Genomic DNA, 17,462 nt, shown 5'->3' with positions numbered 1-17,462 from the left:
GAGGAGGGGGAGGGCCGGCCCTCTCTATGGCGCGCCCTAGGGGAGTCCTACTCCCATCGGGAGTAGGATTGCCCCTTTCCTAGTAGAACTAGGAGCCCTTCCAAGTAGTAGGAGTAGGAGGGAAGGAAAGGGAAGGGAAAAGGAGAAGGAAGGAAGGGGGCGCCCCCCTCCCTAGTCCAATTCGGACCAGCCCATGGGGAGGGGTGCGGCCACCCTTTGAGGCCTTTCTCTCCTTTCCTGTATGGTCCATTAAGGCCCAATACGAATTCCTGTAACTCCCCGGTACTCCCGAAAATACCCGAATCACTCGGAACCTTTCCGATGTCCGAATATAGTCGTCCAATATATCGATCTTTACGTCTCGACCATTTCGAGACTCCTCGTCATGTCCCCGATCTCATACGGGACTCCAAACTCCTTCGGTACATCAAAACACATAAACTCATAATAAAACCGTCATCGAACTTTAAGCGTGCGGACCCTACGGGTTCGAGAACTATGTAGACATGACCGAGACACGTCTCCGGTCAATAACCAATAGCGGAACCTGGATGCTCATATTGGCTCCTACATATTCTACGAAGATCTTTATCAGTCAAACCGCATAACAACATACGTTGTTCCCTTTGTCATCGGTATGTTACTTGCTCGAGATTCGATCGTCGGTATCTCAATACCTAGTTCAATCTTGTTACCGGCAAGTCTCTTTACTCGTTCCGTAACACATCATCCCGCAACTAACTCATTAGTTGCAATGCTTGCAAGGCTTATAGTGATGTGCATTACCGAGTGGGCCCAGAGATACCTCTCCGACAATCGGAGTGACAAATCCTAATCTCGAAATACGCCAACCCAACAAGTACCTTCGGAGACACCTGTAGACCACCTTTATAATCACCCAGTTATGTTGTGACGTTTGGTAGCACACAAAGTGTTCCTCCGGTAAACGGGAGTTGCATAATCTCATAGTCATAGGAACATGTATAAGTCATGAAGAAAGCAATAGCAACAAACTAAACGATCAAGTGCTATGCTAACGGAATGGGTCAAGTCAATCACATCATTCTCCTAATGATGTGATCCTGTTAATCAAATGACAACTCATGTCTATGGTTAGGAAACATAACCATCTTCGATCAACGAGCTAGTCAAGTAGAGGCATACTAGTGACACTCTGTTTGTCTATGTATTCACACATGTATTATGTTTCCGGTTAATACAATTCTAGCATGAATAATAAACATTTATCATGATATAAGGAAATAAATAATAACTTTATTATTGCCTCTAGGGCATATTTCCTTCACTACTATCTATACAAAGGTACATTTTGCGTGTAGAACACAATCGAAAATATAATATTACATACCTCAAAGCCTCTTAGCATGCCCATGAAGGCTTCATTCAATCCGCTTTTCGCGGACAGAATCCTCTCAACCACCGTACCCATCAAAGTATGATGACCATCTGAGATTGACGAATACCGTAACATGTCCGTTAGTGTATCTGGCGCATTCAGATTCCTGGAAGCAGCTATGGCAGTACAGACTCCCTTTGACTGGGTATGTTTACTCGACCCTAGAGTCGTCTCCGGCTGTAAACCGAATAGTCTGGAGCCTTTATTGTTAACCCTTACAAGGACCGCACACTTCGGACTCTGGGCGGCCGAAGTTTCACCTTGGGGCGCTGGCTCTATTATCCCCTGATCGGGAGAGACCCTCCGGGACGACGCCTCGATGTCGTCCGCCCTGTTGGGCGAGGAAGCTTGTGGAGGCGTTTCTCTTTCCATCATCTCAGGTAAGAGGTCCCCCGAGGAGGAGGATTGTTGAGGAAGACTGCATGCCGGACTACAAAACGCATATTCTAGATGTTACATTTGCAAAGAAAGAAAGAAGGAACGGGGTATGTTCAAAATATCTTTGTTCACTTACGATTCGGCTGGAGGCTTGTCCTTATGAAGGGATTGTGCGACAATAACACCTTCCGAACCTGAACCACTCGGCAGGGGCGTTTGGCCCCGCTTAGGAGCCCTTACCTCCCAACTCTTGGAGGCGGCCCTTTTCTTACTATAGGAAGAAGGGATGTCAGCTTCTCCTTCCCTTTTGTGTTCGGGAGAGGGAGCCCTAGTCTCCCCGAACACAGTGTGTGGTCACCTCCAGGATGGGAGCCGCCTTCGGCTCCCCCACTCTTCTTGCTCTCCTCTTCCCGTGGCGCTTGGTATGGCGCCGGGACCAGCATCCTTGCTAGAACGAGACTAGCTGAGTCTTCGGGAAGAGGAGCCGAACACCTGATTCGCTCTGCCTTCTTTATCCAGCCCTGGAAGAAGATGGTTTTCTCAGCATCTTATTATGAGATGCGTATATAAGTTGTGTTCGAGAATCGAGTGCTTACCGAGGTATCCGGATGGTTGCAGTCAAGGCCGATGTCCTCTGTAGTGTCCGGCAACTGTTTTCGTTTCCCAAAAAATAACTTCCACATTCCTTTGTGCGTCACACCGAAGAAGTGCTGAAGGGTCCGTGGTCCTTCTGGATTAAGCTCCCACATACGGAGGGGCCGTCTTTGGCACGGGAGGACTCAGCGGACTAGCATTACTTGAATCACGTCGATGAGTTTGGTGTTCTTCTCAAGGAGACTCCGGATGGGGCTCTGTAGAGTCTGAACTTCATCGGATGATCCTCATTCCAACCCTTTATTAACCCATGATGCGAGTTGAATTGGAGGGCCAGATCGGAACGCAGGTATAGCCGCCCACTTGGTGCCACGGGGTTCAGTGATGTAAAACCATTCCCGTTGCCATAAGTCGGAAGATTCTGTGAAGGATCCTTTTAGCCAGGGAGCGTTGATAAGTTTGCCCACTGTAGCACCACCGCACTCTGCTCGTACCCCGCTGATTACCTTCGGCTTCACATTAAAGGTCTTAAGACATAAGCCAAAGTGTGGGGCAATACGGAGGAAAGCTTCGCATGTGATAATGAATGCCGAGATGTGAAGGAAGGAGTCCGGAGTTAGATCATGAAAATCTAGCCCGTAATAGAACATAAGCCCTCGAACAAAGGGGTGTAGGGCAAACCCTAGCCCTCAGAGGAAGTGGGAGATGAATACGACCCTCTCGCTGGATCTGGGAGTAGGAATAACCTGCCCTTGAGCAGGAAGCTTGTGGGGGATTTCTGCGGTCAGGTATCTGGCTGCCCGGAGCTTCGCGATGTCCTCCTCTGTGATGGAGGAGGGCACCCGCCGACCTTGAGGACTGGGGCCGGCCATGACTGGGAAGCTTGAAACAATCGAAACCTTAGGCGCTGGAGCTCGAGGTTGGAGAGGATGAGGAAAGGGTTGGCGTAACAAAGCCAGACGGGCCCTAGTCCCTTTATAAAGGCAATAAATATCAAACACCTCCTCCTCGACCTTGAAACCTGCCTATTCGTAAGGAATCATGCCAACCGGACGGTTGGAATACCCATGCCCGTGTTGATGAGGATCCCGCAATAAGGGGGCACGATCTGTGCTTTGACAAGACGTGCCAATGAAACCACATCTCGGAACGTGGAACGGTGAGCGAGAAAAAAACGGTTCGATATAATAACCAGGTGATGACGTGATATCACGTCACAGAAAAATTGTCAGCAGATTGGACTCGTGAAATATTATATTCTCTGCAGTGGCGTGTGGAACTTGTTTTGCAGATCTGGACATGATCTTTGTGTTTGAAGACTGTGTCGAAGTATTTGGAGGAGGAACCCACCTTGCAATGCCGAAGATAATCTGCGCGTCGGACACCTCTTCATTGAAGCCTGGTTCAGGGGCTACCGAGGGACTCCTGGACTAAGGGGTCCTCGGGCGTCCGGTCTGTTGGGCATGGGCCGGACTATTGGGCCATGAAGATACAAGATGGAAGACTTTCTCCCGTGTCCGGATAGGACTCTTCTTTGCATGGACAGCAAGCCAGGCGGCCGGACATACTATTTCCTTTCTATGTAACCGACTTTGTATAACCCTATTCCCCTCCGGTGTCTATATAAATTGGAGGGTTTAGTCTGTAGGGACAATCATAATCAGATAGGCTAGACTTCTAGGGTTTTAGACATTACGATCTCATGGTAGATAAACTCCTATAACCCCTATACTCATCAATATTAATCTAGCAGGATGTAGGGTTTTACCTCCATCGAGAGGGCCCGAACCTGGGTAAACATTGTGTTCCCTGTCTCCTGTTACCATCAACCTCAGATGCACAATTCGGGACCCCCTACCCAAGATCCGCCGGTTTTGACACCGACAGTTCTCGTTCCATTGGAAGAAGAGCACCAACACCCATGGTCAAAATGTCTTGAGAGGGATCTTCTTCACCTGCATCACTTAGATCAACTTGCTCCCCATGGGAGCCATTAAATTCATCAAACACCACGTCACAAGTTTCTACAACACATTCATTGGATTTTTTGTAGACTCTATAGGCGTGAGAGCTTGATCCATAATCAACAAATATCCCCTCAATTGTTTTGGATTGAAATTTTCCTAACCATTCTGTCTTGTTGAGGATGAAACACTTGTACCCAAATACACGGAAGTACTTGACATTTGGTTTGTTCCCGGTTAGGAGCTCATATGGAGTCTTCTCCAATATCGTGCGGAGGAAGAGCCGGTTTGATGCATGGCATGCGGTGTTGACAACCTCGGCCCAAAAACTATGTGGTGACTTGTATTCATCCAACATGGACCGTGCCATTTCCACAAGTGTACGGTTCTTCCTCTCGGCTACAGCATTTTGTTGAGGAGTGTAGGGTGCGGAATATTGATGCTCAATCCCTTCATCACTAAAAAATTCTTCCAAGGTGTAGTTCTTGAACTCGGAGCCATTATCACTTCTTATTGCCAAAATTTCTTTGTCAAACTTGCATTGGGCTTGCTTGGCAAAATCAATGAAGGTGATCTTCATCTCGTCCTTGGACTTGAGGAGAAACACCCATGTATATCTTGAGTAATCATCAACAATGACAAGTCCATACTTTTTCCCACCAAGACTATCACATGAAGGAGGCCCAAAAAGATCCACGTGAAGAAGCTCCAAAGGCCTTGAAGTAGATACAATATTCTTGGGTGGGTACTTTGATTGATGTTGCTTCCCGGCTATGCATGCACTAAAGATACGATCTTTCTCAAAAGAAACATTGGTTAGTCCAAGGATGTGATTACCCTTTAAGAGATCTTGAAGATTTGTCATGACGACATGGGCTAGCCGGCGATGCCATAGCCACCCCTTGTCGGATTTGGCCGTTAGACAAGTTGCATGGAATGTGCTCTCTTTCAAGAAATCAACCGTGTAAAGGTTGCCATCCAACTCTCCAACAAAGGCCACTTCGAGAGTATCTCTCTTAAAGACTTTCACATCTGTTAGTCCAAATAGTGTATCATAACCAACGGAAGCCAATTGGCGAATGGAAAGCAAGTGGTATTTAAGGGATTGGACAAGCATGCCATTTGCAAGAGACATGTCATTTTTGATAGGCACCTTACCCAACCCAAGTACCTGTCCTTTTGATCCTCCACCAAACACAATGCTCATAAATGGTTGAATAGCTTCCATGAAATCGAAAAGCAATTTGCTATCTCCGGTCATATGGTTGGTACATCCACTATCGATCAACCATTTGACTCCACCAGAGAAAGCAACCTACACACAATTTATGGCTTGGTTAGAGGAACCCATTTTGCAATGGGACCTCTCAAGTTAGTCACAAGGGTCTTATGGACCCAAATAGCATAAAACCGGAATGCATTACGAGGACCAACAAATTTCGCATAAACTTCTCCATCCTTTGTTTTACAAAGTACATAGGATGGAGGCATGAACTCTTTTGGCTTGTTGAGAGTGGGCATGCCGCTGGTGGCCTTCCCACTCACAACCTTACCTTTCTCCTTGTGCCCTTCTCGTACAAATGTTTCTTTGAGAGGGGTGGTGCACTTTTGAGAAGACGTCTTCTTCTTGCTTGTGCTTGGGTCAAACACAAGCCCTTCCTTGGCAAACACCTCATTTGGCTCAATACCTCATTAAGGTTCTTTTGTCCTTGAGCACATGTCATGAGTCTTCTCTAGAGTTGTGCCTTTAGAAAACGGTTTTCCTGAAGAATAGATGTTAGGTCACCACTAGATTTAGTACAAGCATCAACATTGATAATAGGTGAGAGTAAACCTTGGCTAGAGTTTCAAGATAAGTAAGTTTGAGCGTCTCAAAACTCTTTGTAAGAAGAGTGAGCTCCTCTTCCTTAGTCTTGAGGGAAATGGATAGAAGCTCACAATCCTTAGGGAGACAAGCATGAGATTCCATAAGCTTACTTTTATCATTCATCAACTCCTTGCAAGAGTTCTTGGCCTTTTTCAAGGAGGCAAGTTTTTTTGCATGAACATCAATGTTTGCACCAATTTTTAGGCATAGTTCATCATTTCGTGCTTCCTCATATTGGACTTTCCGCTCAAGGATTTCATACTTTTCATTTTCCTTGTTGACGAGGGTTTTGAGTTCCTTAATGGTAATGGTGTGCTTACTCACCATCTCTATAAGCATACGAAACATAGTGAGCTTCTTTCCTTTAAGGGAGCACGTGAACTTATTTAGTTTAGCAAGCATAGGATCATCTAAATCATCATCATCATCACAATTATCCTCCGCATCAAGATACTCATCACAAGGAGTAGACGGAGTGAAAAGAGGAGGATTTGAACGTGGGGTTACCTTGACCTTGTCAGGAGAGTTTTGGTCCTCTCCTTCTTCTACCACAGGTAGGGTGTGTGTGCGCGCGCGTGCGTTCATAATGTGAGTGTATACGCGTATATATGAGCGCTTGTGTGTGTATTGTATTAAAAAAACCTTATCACCCCAAGTTTGTACGCAATAAATTTCTATATGGTCGCGATGTGTACAGGAAGCTCCCAGAGCAGCTAGTTAACGAGCGCTCCTTCGGGAGCCTCGCAACGATCAACGCCACTTAGCGCGCTCTCAGTCATTCGTCACGTGTCGCGCTTTGGGCGCTCCCTCCGGATTTTGTTTTTTATTTTTTGGCACGCATTTTCGGCTTTTTAAACGATTTTTTCTATTTTTTGACGTTTTGGTTTTCCACCGGTCTTCCTTAGCTTTTTGATAAAAAAATTGAAAAAAAATTGCGCGAAAAACATGTTTTTTTCCTTTCGCGAGAGTTACGATTTTGCTTCCGTGTGAGGAACGGTTTTGCTTCCGCAAGAGTCACGGCCGTGCCTCTTGGAAACGAAAAAAACGCGTTTTCTGTTTTTCTTTCTTTCGCGAGAGTCACAGTTTTGCTTCCGCGAGAGGCACAGGTGTGCTTTCGCGAGAGTCACGGCCGTGCCTCTCGGAAACGAAAAAAACGCGTTTTCTGTTTTTTTCCTTTCGCGAGAGTCACGGTTTTGCTTCTCCGAGAGGCACGGTTATGCTTTAGCGAGAGTCACGGCCGTGCCTCTCGGAAACCGGAAAAAAAACACGTTTTCTTTTTTTTTCTTTCGTGAGAGTCACGGTTTTGCTTCCGCGAGAGGCACGGTTGTGCTTTCGCGAGAGTCACGGTCGTGCCTCTCGGAAACGAAAAAAACACCTTTTCTGTTTTTTTTCCTTTCGTGAGAGTTACGATTTTGCTTCTACGAGAGGCACGGTTGTGCTTTCGCGAGAGTCACGGTCGTGCCTCCTCGGAAACGAAAAAAACGTGTTTTCTCTTTTTTTTTCCTTCCGCGGGAGTCAAGGATTTCCTTCCGCGAGAATCACGGTTGTGATTTCGTGAGAGGCATGGGCGTGTCTCTTTCGGAAAGGGAAAAAACTCGTGCTCCCGGTTCGGTTTTTTCGTTCTTCGTTTTTTCGTAAAAAAAAGTTCGTCAAAACCTAGCAACATGGGATCTAGTTTTGAAGATCTCGACGCGAGGAATCCAACGGTGAAAGCGATTCGAGATTTGGACGCATGGTTTGAGAGATAAAACATTTTGAATAAACGGATCTAGAAAAAAGGAAAAACTCCTAGGTCGCGACAAGTGGCGCTCTGCATGTGCGCCACTGGCCGCAACCAGGGGAGTTGGAGTGATCTTTGCAACAAGTACTCCTCAACTAGTGATTTCGGTCTGTATCGACTGTTATGGCGCTTTTTGCTGCTTCAGTCTGTATTTGAGTGTTGAACTAGCAAAAGAGCCCGTGCCTTGCAACGGGATAACAAAATTATGTTTCGTCACTTATCACAATTGCTCCGTCTCGTCACTGTCATCAACCTATTCATCCTTCTGCCCTTTTGCAAGTTTTATTATGTACACGGCCTTGTGGTTTCCATCGTCATACTGAGCAAATGCCAGTTAGAAAGGAGAGGCGGAGGTCAAGGCCTACTCTGAGTGTCATCTTAATAATTGGAGCCTCGATCTGTTTTACTTTCCTTGTCAGCACAATTAATGATTCTGATTTGCTTGTATCTGGGTTATATAACCAAATGCTCCTCGTGGAGTTAGTGTCCACATTCCTTGATGGTAATCATTATAGCTGCAATAGAAGGCTGTGATGTTGCATCGAATATATTTGTGTGGGATCATGCACATGGAAAATTTTGGTACCAACGACGATGAAGGGTAAAAAAGATGTAGGTTACCTACAAATATATTCAACTTGAAAAATAGCGCTTCCTTTATAAAGAGTTATAAGAGCGCTTAATTCTTTACAGAGGGAGTACGTGTCAAATAATGTATGGTCCGGTAGAAAGCATCTACTTAGATTTTGCGACATGCGTTACTGCAGGTGTTGTTGCAGTTGATGGTCAGTTAGACAACAGGCAAAGGCATGTACATCAGCTTGAGCTCTGAGTCAAAGAAGATATGTGAGTGACCGATTCGACATTGATGACCGTGTCGGCCTCCCAGCGAGAGACTTGCTTATCCTATGAGCTCCCACTCGAGGGAAGCGAGGCATGCGGAGCCAGCCTGGTTCCCAACATCTACAAGCTCCCCACCTTGTTGTAAACTTGTAGACTATGCCAAGTCACAAGTATGTTTAGGGCAATCAAAAGTTGCGGTAGCAGTACTTCTTCTCCCGGTCTCTCCATGAAGTGCATACACGTATAAATGGTATGGTCAATCACAAGATGGCCAACTCCCTACACTAATATGTGCATACGATGTGATCATCGAGGGTCCATTATACCATTGATGATTGATTGATGGAAGCAGCGGCTGAAGCGGTCAGTATAGTGGTACTAATGTACCTGGTCGAAAACGTGTTGCATGACGTCTAGATCGTTGCGTCCGCGCTCGAGGGCTGCTACTGATGGCGGCGACGGCTTTGCTGAGGCGAGCCTATTTTTTCAAGAACCGTGTTGGTCCTGATATTTTTATACATGTATATATCTAGAGTCCTGTGTCCACGTTCAACAGATTCATATGGAATATCAAAGGGAAATGAGCAAAAAAAACGTGTGTATTGTTTGTGCCTGACTCGAACGAATGTGGCGCAAAAAATTAGGTCGACGAAAGGATTTTTTAGGTATGTATGTATATTTAAAATTTATACACATTTTTCTCAGTTTTTTTTCATATATAACATGTTATATTTTGAGTTAGCGTTTGAAAGATAAATATTTCAAAGACCATTTTAATCTGTTAGACGTAAAAATTTAGGCGGACGAAAGGATTTTTTAGGTATATACGTATGTATATTTAAAACTTATACACATTTTTTCAGGGTTTTTTTCATATATAACATGTTATATTCTGAGGTAGTGTTTTTTTCTCAGGTTTTATTGTCATGTTATATTTTGAGTTAGTGTTTGAAAGATAATTTTTTTAAAGACCATTTCATATATAACATGTTATATTTTGAGTTAGTGTTTGAAAGATAAATATTTTGAGACCATTTTAATATGTCAGGAAAAAGAAACAAAAAAGTTGAAAAAGATGAGAGAGCCAGGGCTCGGTCCAGCCAATGCGCTATGGGAGTCCTTATGCTACTTTTTGGACACCGCCCGTAGATAAACCAGAGGCGAATGCCGCGAGAAAAAAACTGAATCGTTTTTCCTTACTTATAGGTAGCATTGGTGGGTAATATTTAGCAACTTTAGGGGCAAATTAGATGACGTATCATCAGAAGCAATAGATGCTTTATTATTAGGGGAGATAGTTCACGGTCCGTATCGACTATGGGCGTGTTGTTGAGGACTAATTCATGGTCGAACACATGCGGATCAGCACTGTCCTCGTCTTCCTGATGAGCACTGGCCTAACTGTTGCTTCCTCTGTTGTCACCCACACACACCGCCGTTGTCACCTATGTGTCTACCACGACCCTCCCGCACATTCTTATCTTCGTCATGGCCAGCCAAGGCGCACCGTCGTCTTCCTGCTCAACCGTCATCTGTGTCACCATGACAGGCGAAGGAATTCAAGGATAAAAGAGTGTTTTTGCTTTGTATGACCCTATCCTGCCCTCGGCCCCATGCGATGGCCGATCACTGATGATCGAAAGACAGACGAGGTTTAGCTTCTCATTATTTCCTTATTTCGCTGAAGAGCACGCATGTAACACCAATTGTACTTTTGGCCCCAACAGCTAGCCAGACCACTCGACCCAACACTCGCCCGCTGAGGCACAACCTGGGGTTAGTGCACGGAGCTCTTCCAAAGGGAGTTGGAGTTTGGCATGCAAGGTGCGTCCAAGCCGGGACTCGAATTCAGCTGATCTGGCAGCAACCACAACTGCCCAGCCAACAGGTCGACGCCCCGCCCTCACCAGTTCTGTGAGTCACGGCTTACAAAGCAGTCTGGCTTTGAAATTTTCCCCGTTTCCTTCATTGCTTGGGGAAGGGGACTATTTAGGCTCAAGGGAGAGCGAGGATAAGAACGCTATTATCGGGCGTTTACCTGAAGATGAAATCTCATACATATAGCTGAGCAAAAATCGCTATCGGTCTGTTAAGCAAACCCGCATGGCAAAACCCCAAATTACAAAATAGAGCTAACTGCAAGTAAAATCCACCTTTCTCAATGTTACACATGATGAGTTCGAGCAAGCGTGCTGTCAAATCTCAAATTATTCAATGATGCGATCATTCCTTGACCAACCCCAAAACTATAGCGACAAAATTGGCTACAGCAATTTTGGCTTCAAAGAGCGCATTGTTTTTTTACTTGTCGACGACTTCGATGAGGGTCGTCTCATAATCAGCAGGAGCCTGGAAGCCGTGGAGGTTCATCACGGTGGCGGCAACGTTGGCGAGCCCAGGTGTCTGGATGTCGGAGCGGAATCTCACTCCGGGGTGGAGACCAGGGCCTCCGATAGCAACAGGGACCTGCAAAGTTCGCAGGCAGGTCAAAACCAAGCGATAAATATCGTCACTTAAAACTGGTCTTACAGGAAGAGCATCAAAGGCCATTGCACTTACTGGCTGAAGCGTATGCGAGGTAAGAATCTGGATGCTACCGCTCTTGTCGAGCATCGGCTGGCCAGCTTTGTTCCTCTTAACCATATCCTCTGCGTTTCCATGATCAGCTGTGACAAGATAGATACCACCAACTTGCTCCACAGCATCCAAGACCATCTGTTTTCAAGGGGAACCAATGATACAGATAAGTAAAAGGCAAATGAGGTAGAATTCAGAGAATTTGTCACTGAAACTGTGCCCCAATTCAACTTTCAGGATATAGATCATGTAAACAAAACATTGAAGTTTCTTGTTTGTTCTCACCTTGACAGCTTCATCGGCAGCCTTGCAAGCAACAACTGTAGCTTCAATATCACCAGTGTGACCAACCATGTCACCGTTTGGCAGGTTAATACGCACCTACAAGCATATAACATGTTATGTAAATTTAAGGGGGCAAACCAAGGATGTCGCGTGTTACACCTTTCCAAATTCCTTACCTGGTCAAACTTCCCACTGAGGATAGCATCCCGAGTTCTCTCAGCAATTTCAAGTGCCTTCATTTTGGGCTGCTCATTGAATGTGATACCACTGTCACTGGGAATTTCTACATACTCTTCCCTGGTCTCGTCAAAGTATCCCGAACGGTTTCCATTCCAGAAAAATGTGACATGGCCAAACTTCACTGTCTCACTGTTATGAACAAATAAAAAGAACTCATAAATACAAATGTGCAGAAACATAGGATAAATTTCGAAGCACAGAACAAACTTTAGACCTCAAAACAACTGAAATAACGGTTTGCAAAAATAATAATTCCCTCACAATTATGAGAATAGGGGAGTCATAAGGTCAATAAACGCTGAATGGACTTTCAGAAAAAAGTACTCAAATGTAGATAATTTCAATTACGGACCCTGTAGTTAAGCTTTGCCCCCAGACAAACTATACTAATAGGTTCCAGAAAGTAAAACAAACCAAAGAAATCACTTTCCTATTTTGGTGATTGATATATGATTGGCAACAAATATAAAGCTTTGCATCTGACTTGTGTATTCACATTTTACACAGTACTTGACCCACATTTGTTTTCAATGGGAGTATGCTAACCTCACATAAGTAATGTTCCATGTAATCAAACACCCGAGTCATGACTAACTAATGACCAGAAATTATAGTATAGAGATGAACATGAAGAACCAAGTGCCTTAGCATTGGAACAAATAGAATGGAAAACTAGGTACTTGCCTGCAAGCGAAGGTGCGGACACCATTCTTCACCAAGTATTCACCAGATGTCCTCTCAATCAAAGGTGGGGAAACAAGGTACTTGCTTGGAAGCTTCAACTCACCATCATATTGAAGCATCCCAGCGTACTTAATTTTTGGTACACGAACACGGTCAAATTTATCAAAATCAGGAAACTCGAGTGCTTTCGCAAGCATAACCATGCGATCAGCTCTGAAATTGAAAGTCACGACTGCATCACCGTCTACTATAGGACCAACCGATTTGCCACTCTCATCAACTATCACAAAGGGGGGCAAATACTGATCATTGGCCTTGGGCTCTGCTCTTAGAGTCTTCACAGCTTCAAGTGCATTTTGGAATTTGTGTGGTGCTTCTCCAAGTACCTGGGCATCCCACCCACGCTTGACCACACTCCAGTCATTCTGCAATGCATCAAAATACATGACTTCAATTTCACCAGGAAAATGTGTATTTTTCCAACTAAAATATAACACAAAATTGCACCTCACAAAGCTAAACTATAAAATGAGAGTATACCTCGTAGCGGTCCATGGTAACATACATCCTTCCACCACCAGATGCAATCCGTGCATCAACACCCTGCTCACGAAGCTGAGCAAGATCGTTCTCAATTGTCTCTACGAAACCAACACTACTGCCATCCAAAACATCACGCCCATCAGTAAGAATGTGAAGGCGAATTCTTTTTGCTCCCCTCTCACTGGCACCTTTCACAATCAACTGAAAATAAAGTGAAACAAAACAGAGCAATTTAGTATTTGACAAATCATCACAAGACCGTCTGGCGTTCATCACAATGATTGCTAAGCTAACCTGCACTTGGTCTAGCCGGGAGTGAACGCCTCCATCACTCAACAAACCAATAAGGTGCAGAGTACCCTTATCAAAAGATTCCTTGATGTAATTGAACCCCTCGTCTTCCCAAATCTTCCCGGAAGCAAGAGCAGCATCAACAAGCTTCGCACTATAGAAATTAAGTATATAATGTAACTTAATTAGCTTTGTTGAAAACAAAATGTGAAAGAAGCATACAAGTGAAACAGAATATAATGGGACAATAGTAATTGATAAAGTCTAGCACATGGTTATGCAAACGACTCAAACAGTTAGACAGCAAACTATGTAACATAACTAAAGCAAAAAAACTAATAAGCATCCACAAGACATGGTTCCTAGCAGAGTTACAAACAATATTGACGACGATGCAAAACTAGAAGACCATATTGATACTATCAAGAATCCAGCTGAAGTCAGGTGTCCTTTTTCACTACTGTATCAGAACTTGTAACAAAAAATTGCACTGCTCGGTACTAACAGCGGAGAATACATATTTCAAAGGGGGAAAAACACATACCCTTGAGCAAAGATTCGGCCAGCTCCAAGAGCATTGTGGCCAACTTCACTGTTGCCCATGTCGTCGTCACTTGGGAGACCAACGGCAGTTCCATGAGCCTTCACTAGTCTCCACTTCTCAGGAGCACCCTAAAACGGAGTTAAGCTTAGTAATTGCTCATCTCAAGCAAAGTTAGGGGGTAAAAATTTAGCATGCAAAAAATTACAGTACATCCGAACAAGTTCAGGTTGGATGCAACATATGAATTACGGTAGTAATGTAAACAAACATTGTATCGAGACTCAAGAATTACAGTGTGCACTAGCTACGATTGCACGATATTGACACTATTTTGTATAGTGAAGGGTCCAACATTCACATCAGATTCATCATCATGCTCAAACCAGAGCAACAACTGCAATCAGGATGCTTAATCTACAGCGGGAGTGAGTATGTGACTTAATCACATTAAATCCGACAAAAGGATGCATGCAACCATAATCACATTAAATAGATGAAGGTAATATGTGCAGCTGGGCACAGGTGCGGGTAACCTACATTCTTGAGCGAATCCATGACGGGCGTCTGGGCGACATGGATGCAGTTGTACTGGTCGGGGCTGGCCTCGCCCCATCCGTCGAGCACGACGACGGCCACCGTCTTCCCCTTGGGGAGCGTGGGGTGGTCGGGGAGCGTCCAATTCGTGGTCGCCATCTCCTGCAAAATCAATCAAGCAAACCACCGCACACAAAATCAGGTCACGTGCAGCGAATCCAGGCAGATCTGCGCTAGGCGTCATTAACCCGCGCTAAATCACCAGATCGGGACGCGTATCTCGACCGAAATCGATCCCATTAGCACGAATTAAAGCGCCAAGAGCACGAATTAAAGCGTAACAACCCCCTATAACTAATCAAACGACAAAGGCTGTATTTTTCTTGCTCTAAAATTCAGATTCGATGAATAGGACCTGGGCGGTCAGATCCGGCGATTGATCGGAGGAAACTAAAAGGCAAATTTCGGCGAGCTTACGAACAGGGGAGGGGCGTCGTCGAGATCGAGAGGGGCTGTTCTCACCTTTGCTTTTTTTTCTTCGTGTGGTTTGCGGAACAAGAAGAACTTTTGGGAGAGCGGAGTGGCGGAGGATAATAGGCGAAGGCGGGGCGGCCGCGGTATTAATAAGGGGGAGGGACGGGCCACGGAGCCGTGGGGTGCGAATAATTTTAGGGTGTTGGCCAAGAAGATCTTCGGACGGCCCGATCGGCTCTGGGGGCGTCGGGTCGGGCCATCGGACGGCTGAGGAGGTGTCACCGGTCTCTTCGCCTGATTTGGTAGATGCGGTGCGCGCGACGAGATCCGTCCGCCAGTTTTATATTGGACGGTCCTGATGGGGCCGGCTGTCGCGGAGACATGTGGCTGTCACGCCGTCACGAGTCCTAGGCTCTCCACGTCAGATCGCAGGCCTCCTCTTTCTATTACTTTTGATTTTGAAAACTCATCAGGCGTGACGGCGTGCGTGAGCGTGAGGCCGTGAGTTGGATATTCTCTTTGGATGCCGTTTTCAAAATCGAATTCCCATGCTATTTTAAAATGTTTCTCCGCAAGAAAAAATGTTTTATTTTTCTGTATTGTTTCTCCAACGGGGGAAGGAGAACCGGGTTCTTTCGTGCTAATAGCCGACCACCTGTGCGATCCCTCGAAAGGACCACCCGGTTGAGCTACGTGCAAGCTTTCTCCGTGATGCGGCGTGGAAAACAGCGTGTTTACAGGACAAGTTTTTGAATCCATGGTGCTGGCCGTGGGCGGCGGAAATTAGGCAAGTCGGAGTTGGCCGGCCGCCGGGGGTCAAGAAAGAGGACTCGCGTCGCTCTCACGCACATGGGTTGGTTGGTCGCTGCACAACAAAACAGTTCGGTCGCTCTTGCGGCCCCGGCGTCCTGGGGCCCGGAAAATCCAGCGACAACCCGTCGATGCGCCCAAAGGCCGGACTCCCTCGCTTTCTCACCGCTCGCGGAACAGATTTCTTCTTCGCGCCAGATTATTAAGAGATGTCAGATCTGTCTTCAAGCTCGGCCGCGGCCGTGAGCGACATGGAGGCGATGATGAAGGAACTTGGTCTGAAGAAAGACGAATTAGAAAATGTGGTGATTGAAGCAAATGAACTTCCTGAGGAGGCTACAAGATGGATGGCTTTAGCTCGCGTTCATACGGATAAATCATATATCCAGTACTGGTTCTTCCGCAATATGCGCGGCATGGGATCTCGCGTAAGAGGTGAATTTTCGCCCGTTGGAAGAAAACCTCTACACCCTTTCAGTTCTCATGCCTAGGCGACTGGGAACGTGTGATGGAGGGGCCTTGGACCTTCAAGGGGAAAACTGTGGTAATCGCATCATATGATGGCTTCACAAAACCATCCATGATAGAGATGAACAAGGTGGAGATATGGATCCAAATCCATGATCTGCCGAAAGGGTACTTCTGCAAGATAAAATCGTTGTCCTCGACAGCGGGAGAGTTTACTTTTGCCGAGCCAAAATCTCAAGACTTTGAAGGTAACTTTTTCAGAGTCCGCATAAGAATAGATGTTGACAAGCTGCTCAAGAACGCGGTGTCACTCCTCATCAAGAGGCAGAAGGGGGTAGTCAGGGAGATTTATAGGGGCAAATATGAAAGACTCCCAGATTGATGCGTTGTGTGCGGTCATCTTGGTCACAAGTATGAGTGCGGCAATGGCATCCATCTTCCTGAAGCATTGGCGTTCAAGGATCTGCAGACCTCTTGGTTCAGAGGACCAGCGCGTGGTCCAGGTGAAGGAAGGGGCTCGGGAGGCGGCCGAGGCAGGGGTCGATCAAGCACTGGAAAAGGACGAGGGAGAGGGAATACCCAAGAACAGTAGCCCTACGAGGATGACCTCTCAATGGGCAAGCCTGGTGACTTTGAGATGGAGTACGCTGATAAAAACAGAAAAGGGGAGCCCCGCAAGCCCCAGCCACAATGAAGCCAACCACTAATCTTCAGCTAGAGGGCAACACTCTGCTTGCCCTTCCGCCTCCACCTGTGCTGGCGAGCCCCTCATCAAAACAAGAGTCAAAGAGGAACAAACAAACTCCACAGATAACTGAGAAGGGGAAGGATAAGAATTCAACAACAAACAAACCGTCTGATGCGCGATTGGCGGGCCCCAAGTGGGGTCGCACCCCGCGCAATGAGTATACTATGTTGGAACTATCGTGGGGGTGGCAAACCCGCGACAGTTCGAGAGCTTCGTGAGTATGCCTCCTCTATACTTTGTATCTTAAAAACTCAAATATAGGGATCTCGTGTTGAGAATTTAGTAGGTACTCTTGGTTTCGATAAAAGCTATGCAGTTAGTAGTTCTGGTAGAAGTGGGGGTCTTGGGATTTTTTGGAAAGATTCAATAAAAGTTGAAGTTCTTGGTTATTCAGAGTATCATATTGATGTTGCTGTGGAGG

General features: G+C 45.8%; 1 protein-coding gene across 1 annotated transcript; it reads right to left on the bottom strand.

Moving 5' to 3' along the window:
* Window positions 1-10,962: 10,962 nt before the first annotated feature.
* LOC125527049 (2,3-bisphosphoglycerate-independent phosphoglycerate mutase) lies at window positions 10,963-15,037 on the bottom strand. Its single transcript, XM_048691624.1, has 10 exons — window positions 15,019-15,037; window positions 14,545-14,703; window positions 14,008-14,135; window positions 13,467-13,617; window positions 13,170-13,373; window positions 12,630-13,054; window positions 11,882-12,074; window positions 11,706-11,801; window positions 11,403-11,558; window positions 10,963-11,309 (listed from the first exon to the last, which is right to left on the bottom strand). Exons 2-10 carry the CDS (start codon window positions 14,698-14,700, stop codon window positions 11,145-11,147), a joined length of 1,674 nt encoding a protein of 557 aa, XP_048547581.1. The 5' UTR covers window positions 14,701-14,703; window positions 15,019-15,037; the 3' UTR covers window positions 10,963-11,144.
* Window positions 15,038-17,462: the final 2,425 nt, after the last annotated feature.

The sequence above is a fragment of the Triticum urartu genome, unplaced genomic scaffold (assembly GCF_003073215.2).
Source record: "Triticum urartu cultivar G1812 unplaced genomic scaffold, Tu2.1 TuUngrouped_contig_276, whole genome shotgun sequence".
Lineage (NCBI taxonomy): Eukaryota > Viridiplantae > Streptophyta > Magnoliopsida > Poales > Poaceae > Triticum > Triticum urartu.
The sequence above is the reverse complement of the archived record's forward strand: the minus strand, read 5'-3'. Positions and strand labels throughout refer to the sequence as shown.